This window comes from Bactrocera tryoni, chromosome 1 (assembly GCF_016617805.1).
Source record: "Bactrocera tryoni isolate S06 chromosome 1, CSIRO_BtryS06_freeze2, whole genome shotgun sequence".
NCBI classification, from domain to species: domain Eukaryota; kingdom Metazoa; phylum Arthropoda; class Insecta; order Diptera; family Tephritidae; genus Bactrocera; species Bactrocera tryoni.
Window position 1 is genome coordinate 62,713,587 of NC_052499.1, and position 6,933 is coordinate 62,720,519.

At 35.4% G+C, this 6,933-nt stretch overlaps 1 protein-coding gene across 1 annotated transcript; it reads left to right on the forward strand.

Annotated features, from left to right (window-relative positions):
* Positions 1–165: 165 nt before the first annotated feature.
* Positions 166–5,202, forward strand: LOC120777459 (probable cytochrome P450 12e1, mitochondrial). The gene is made up of 6 exons (XM_040108786.1): positions 166–420; positions 1,992–2,097; positions 3,503–3,749; positions 3,814–3,930; positions 4,004–4,454; positions 4,516–5,202. The coding sequence occupies exons 1-6, from the start codon at positions 322–324 to the stop codon at positions 5,095–5,097; spliced, it is 1,602 nt and encodes a 533-aa protein (XP_039964720.1). The 5' UTR covers positions 166–321; the 3' UTR covers positions 5,098–5,202.
* Positions 5,203–6,933: the final 1,731 nt, after the last annotated feature.

Genomic DNA, 6,933 nt, shown 5'->3' on the forward strand with positions numbered 1-6,933 from the left:
ATGGGTTTTTTATTTGTTGTTTGCTGTGATGTTTGATAACGCTGCAATTTCTACTAATCACATTTCTCAGCGACAGAAAATTTGTTGTTAAAAAGCGCAATCGTAAATCAGAAAGTTGAGCGTTTTATTGATATTAATAAATAACAACTAACAGACGCGATCGTTTATGCGAAACACTTTAGTTAGTTTGCAAACGCGGTGATGTGCAGTTCTATTTCTCTACATGCGAATTAGTGTACATCGGAATTAGGTTTGAGTGATAAAAAACTACAAAAAAAAAAATTAAATAAGAAATTACAAAACGTTCCTCTTCTTCCTAAAATGTTATCTCGTTGCTTAATACAATATAATGAAGCGTTTGGACATTCCTTGGGCGCAACGTTCATGAGGAGATACGCAACAGCATTACCACAACAGCAGGTGGTTTGAGTTCCAATTACGCATTTGAGTTTATAATTTTAAGAAGAGAACAATCATACAAACATAATATAATTTAATTTGTTTTCTAAATAATAAAAAATTCATGTATTTGGTCTGTTGTACCACATATCTAATCACAAGTGTTAAGATAGTGTAAAAATTTATGTTAACTGTGCTATGAATTCGTTTAAGGGAAAAAAGGATATCATGTACGACGGTTGCCTTTTATAATGCGGGATAAGAGAATAAAAAGAAATAGTAATCATCGAAAATCGTTTTATTGTTTTTCAAACTATTTTTCATTAAGATCTATATACTGTTGCATGCATTTGAACCAATTTTCGAAACACTCTTGCCACTCTGTTAGAGGCATCTTCAAAACATGCCTTTTGAAAGCATCAACCGCCTCTTCAGGTGTCGTAAAGCATTGACCTCTTAGTTTATTTTTTATTTTCGGGATTAAAAAGAAGTCATTCGATCTCTAGTCAAGACTTTACGGTGGCTCAAAAGTGCAGTTGTTTCAGTCGATATGGGATCGCATTGTCGTGATGAAGAGTGATCCGCCATCTGCGATTGGTTTTTCGATTTCTTAAACTTGTTTTAGTTTTTCCAAAAACACAAGCAACCAGTTGCTTGGAAGTGCTTCGTGCGCGAACAACTTTTGTTGAATTCGACTGTTCTTCCAAATTAGGACCAATACGCGTAAATCCACGATTCGTAATCTTTCACGATGCCATAGACGTGTTTCGAAACACCACTAATGTATTTTTTTTAACATTTCTCTCGACCAATTGTCACGAACCATTTTTTCAGGGATTGACAAATTGTATAAGAATAAAAAAAAAATTTTGCAATTAAATGCTCATGCAATATGAAATAATTTAATGTTTTTAGTATGCTGATCCCACTAATGCCTATGGTTGTCTCAATCTCAGAATAAGTCACATGACGATCTTGCAATGTTAGCTTAAGCACAGCATCAACCGTAACCGGAACGACAACTGATTTTGGACGACCTTCACGAAATTTCACGACAAAAACGTACCATCGGTAAACACTGGTCATTGAAAATTGAGTTAAGTTCATCGATGCACGGTTGCTGAGATAATCCAGGTCGAAAATTGTAAAAAAATAATTTTGTAATTTTTGGCAGAGATGAATATTTCAAGTTACTGTAAACATACTGTAAAAATAACACTCATATGTTAAAACGTTCTGAGTACGTAGGACATCAAAAATGTCGAAATTTATGATAAAGTTGTGAGTTGCAAGACCAATCTCTAAATATAAAAGGTAACCTACATATTATGGTATCAAGACATGATATCAAGTCAATGTGATCTCTGAGATTTTCATATTCTGCATATATACGAAATATTATCACTAACAAAATATGAAAAGAGAAATTCATAAAGAATTTATAGATCTTCAAGTGGTTCATTCCTTTTCAGAAGAAGGAAGGAACAGAAATAAAATGCAAACACTTTGGTTTATGGATTCAATAGAATTTATTCATTAAACTTATACTACTAATACTAATAGTAAAGTATAAAAAAATTTTAAAATTGCAGTTCAGTGAAAGAGTATCTGCACCAGTCCACTTGGAAAATGCGCGCCCATTTAAGGAGTTACCCGGACCAAGTAGATATGAAATTGTTCGTGGATTTATGTTGGGAGGTAAATACATATGATTCACGATTCGAAATAAAATGTAAAATAAGCTTAGCTTATTAAAAAAAAATAATCAAATAAGTTTCTTGAAGTACAGGAACTTGAAGTACGAATACAACAAATCTTGACGTACAAATTTTCACAATTAGACTAACTTATTCTTATATATATAATAAATCTATTTAAAGGGCGGATCTTGAATTAATTATCAGAGGTCACGAAAGGTTTTGAAGTTAATGAGTCTAACCGTGCGATTCTGTACTGTGATACAGTCTCAAGTCTCTAAATTTGAAATTTTAAGTTAGAGACAATTTTTGAGACTTGAGACGATTTTGCTATTCTGTAAGTGAAAGTTACAAAATCTATTCTATTTCATTATTCGGAGATGTTTTTATGTAAAATTGATTTATTTTTAACCTTTTCGTATTTGAATTGCTTACAAAATATAAAAAAAACGAGAATCGATTAATATCTATGATGATCTCTATTCAGTATATTCAAAATAGCAGACAATAGTTCTTTTTAGTTTTGTGACCTGCTAACTATCAGGTCTCAAATTTGAGGCAATATTTTGTGACTTACGCTAGAGACAGTTTAGTGAATAGTAACCAATCACAAATTGAGACTTTACCTCAAAATGCCTCAAATGGAGACTAGAGACTGGTTACAGTATCCCGCTATAAATGTTCTATACCGAAACACCAATTCCAACTGTACTTAAGTTTTATCCCAGCGGAGCAAAATTTGCCCGCGGTAAGGATGCCTGTCGTAAGAGGCGACTAAGATCCAATGTGCACTAGGTCCGTTATTTGGCTTGCCTCGAAATTTCAACATAGTCTTCTCAGAAAGAGTGCTATAATACTCAGATTGAATTTATATTATAGACTTTGGATGAGATTCCTTCTAAATAAAAGAGACTTTAAGTTCAAGAGACAAAGTCGCCAGTTATTGAGTTTGAACGGTGAGCAGTTAGCCCTTGGAGCTCGCTTCAATCTGCTTATTGGTTTTGGCCCTTTGGGGAGATTCGTGGTGATTGTGGCTAAAACCTAAAGGCAGGTAGAATTGAAAACTCAGTTCAGTGTGGAGTGGCACTGCGGTTGAGTGCCGGCCTCACAGTACAGCACAGGTTTTAGGTCAGCTACGAACCCAACCAAGGTGGAAAAAGTGTCTCTTCCACCTGAATAATTGGAACCAAATAATATTTGCAAAAAGCATGTATAGTTTGGCGTGCTGATGTGCTTTTAAGCACGGTAAGATTAAGCCGTCAACGACAACTCACGTAACACACAACGTCTGTCGTTGTACTTAAGTTTTTATTGACTGACTGGTTTATAATGATAAGCTCGGACTGTGGACAAATTGAAAATTTACTACTTATTCTTCTAAATATTGTATAATTATCGATCCACAGGTGAATTTTACAAAAAAACATTTACGGAATCAGTAATACAACTCTCAGAAAAGTATGGCACGCTGTTTCATTTTCCCGCTTTGTTTGGCAAACCCGAAATGGTACTTGCACTCAACCCAGCCGACTACCCTACAATATTTCGGAATGAGGGTGTATGGCCCGATCGACGCCCACTCGACTCTTTTGCATATCATCGGGAAGTGCATCGGCCAGATATTTTTCAAGGCATACACGGACTTATGACAACGTAATTAAAATTTCTAAAAAACGAAGAGCAAATATTACTCGTGTACTATATATATTCATTACAGAACTGGCGAAGATTGGGCGAAAATACGGACTGCGACTAATCCAGTTTTAATGCAACCTAGGAATGCGCGACTATATCTGAACACAATACTTGAGATCAATGACGAATTTCTGGAAAGGTTGTATTAAATAGTATGCAATAATTAATAAGATTTCAGGCTTACATATTACCTTTCTTGAACATATTTACAGAATCCGCCACATACGCGATCCGGTAACAAACGAGATGCCCGATGACTTTCACGATGATCTTAATCGTCTAACGCTTGAAGGCATAGTCGGTGTTGCACTAAACACCCGTTTGGGTATGATACACAAGAATCGAGACTCTCCAGAATGTAAACAACTGTTGCAATCGATACGGGACTTTTTTGACCTCTCCGAAGATTTAGAAGTGAAACCTTCAATTTGGAAAATTGTGAAAACACCGAAGTTCTACAAATTAATGAAAACTTTGGATTTGCTCGCAGATTTGTGCAACAAGTATATTGATGAGGCGCTAAAACAAATTGAAATGGATAGTGATGGAAAATTCACCTCCGAGGTGGGTAAGGAAAATAGTGTTTTGGAAAAGCTTTTGCGCATCGATCGTCGCATCGCCGTGGTTATGGCTCTAGATATGATGATGGCTGGTGTTGATACAGTAAGTTTATCTCAATTCAGTCGTGTGGTTATCAAAGTAATTTGCTACATTCCAATCACAGACAAGTTCCACCTTAACGGGCATATTATTTTGCCTCGCCAAAAATCCGGATAAACAGCAAAAATTGTTCGAGGAACTCAAGAGTATTTTGCCAAATAAGGACTCCCGTTTGACTATAGAGAATATGCAAAATCTTCCTTATCTGCGCGCCTGCATTAAGGAAGGTATACGCTATCATCCTATAATTTTAGGTACATTGCGTAGCTTGCCCACCGATGTCGTATTGAGCGGTTATCGTATTCCTGCCGGTATTGATATCATGATCAGCTCGAACTTGTTGTTGCGCAATGAAAAATTCGTGAAGGAACCAAACAAATTCATACCGGAACGTTGGCTACGCAATGACACCAAAGGCAGGAAATATCACATCGACAACCCGTTCGTGTATTTACCGTTCGGCTTTGGTCCACGTAGCTGTGTGGGTAAACGTATTGTAGACCTGGAACTAGAGATCACTTTGGCGCGTTTGATACGTAATTTTGTGACTGAATTTAATTATTCAACGGAAAATGCTTTCATACCGAAACTTATAAGCCAGCCGTGTATTCCATTGAAGTTTAAATTCGAGGAGAGAAATGAGTAAAGGTTAATATCTAGCATATTGAAATGTGACACAAATATATTTAGTTATTGTTATAAGTTATGTACTAATATAAAAATTAAACACAAATATAGGAAGTTGTATGAATATATAGTATATTTCTTCTAATTTTTTTTTACTTAGTATTTTCAGGAATGATCTGAACAATCCATATATTTGGTAATTTTTGTTAAAGTAGATGAAGAAACCTGAACCCTTTAAATTATTCAGTTCCTATCGGCTGAAGGAAAGCATAATAATCGGATCAGCATAGGGCAACACAAGCATCTTATTAGTAGCACAATTCATAACAAATCTTAATTGATTTGAAGATTATTAATATATTTATTTGCAACGATTCTTTCTTCTACTTACTTTATTATTCTTGGGGTAGACATCTTCTCGATTCAGCTCAGCGGCTCGAATTATTTTCTTCAGCAGTAGACTGGAGAAGTCGCACGATAGGGAGTCGCTTTGTCTGAAACCTCGTTTGGTATCGAACGGCTAGGAGAGCCTAAAACCTTTTGTGCGTTAAACTCACACTGATAAGGTTCAATCAGTTTGTTGACAGTTGGCTTTAATCTTTCATACAATACGCTCGATAGAGTCTGATATGCGATGTTGAGGAGGCTTAACCCATTGCAGTTGGCTCAGATTGTGGGCTCTCAATTTTTGTCGAATAGGCAGAGCACTTTAAATTCCAAACGTCGAATATGCTTTCATCCGATCACATTCTACAAAGAAGCTGATGCATGCTCCTTATCTGTCCTTTGCCGCCGTATTTGAATAGCTCGGCCAGCAATCCATTGGTCCTCTTTTCCTTTGTTTTTCTTCAGCCATAGCTATAGGGTACCCGTAGCTTCGAAAATGAAACAGCATCGTTTCATTACTTGTTATAATATTATTTTTTTATATCAGCAAATCCTACCGGCCATAAAATAATATGTATTTTATTTATTTACGAGTAAAGCATACGTTATCGCTAATAATCGCAATACAACAGCTGCTGTCGTGCACTTCAACTCTTCACTGACCTTAAACTTCGAAAACACTTGTAGCGCCACACAAGTGCTCACTTACTACAGATACTATATATACGACTGATTAAATTATTTGCGGCACTTATTATTATTAATTATTTAATTAATATTTTACGCCACAACTAATTGATAAGTTTACAAATTTATTTTAAACGTTGATAAACAGTAAATCGCAATTGCAGCGTATAGGGTTTCAGTCAGTTGTCGACTTGCAGCCAGCGGTGTTTTAAAGCATTTGCTCGGAATAAGTGATAGGAATTACAAATAAGAATATATACATACTTCTTACAACAGAATTGCGATCGTTCACATCGGCAGTTCACTTTTAACAAAAGTTTCCGTGTTCTGTCTGATTGGTATATTATCAAATGTATGAATCGATCAGAAGTTTAAGCATTCATTAATCCCACCTTTCATAAATATTTTTAGTATGTCTCTTGCATCTGGGGCCTTTATTGATGACTAAAGAACTGATGCTACTTCAAATTACAAAGCTAGTGATTAAATTAATATCGCTAATTATAGAGTTATCTTATAGCTACCCACTATTCTAAAGGCGACTTAACGATATCTAATACCGTAGTTGTGGACTTACACCCCTGTACTTGTACTGGCTCTCTCTCAATTTTATAATAAGTTAACTCGAAATTCGAAAAACTTTATACTAGGTATATGGGGACTAAGGGAAGTATTGACAGAATCAACCAGTTTTTAACAAACAGACATACTGAAAAGAATTCTCTCCAAAATTCAACTATATATCTCACACATTGACTATTATTTTCGGTAAAAAGTTAAT

Coding starts and splice junctions, on each gene's coding strand:
- LOC120777459 (XM_040108786.1), top strand. CDS start 322: ATGTTATCTCGTTGCTTAATACAATATAATGAAGCGTTTGGACATTCC. Junction 2,098..3,502: donor TCGTGGATTTATGTTGGGAG/GTAAATACATAT, acceptor ATCGATCCACAG/GTGAATTTTACAAAAAAACA. Junction 3,931..4,003: donor AATGACGAATTTCTGGAAAG/GTTGTATTAAAT, acceptor ACATATTTACAG/AATCCGCCACATACGCGATC.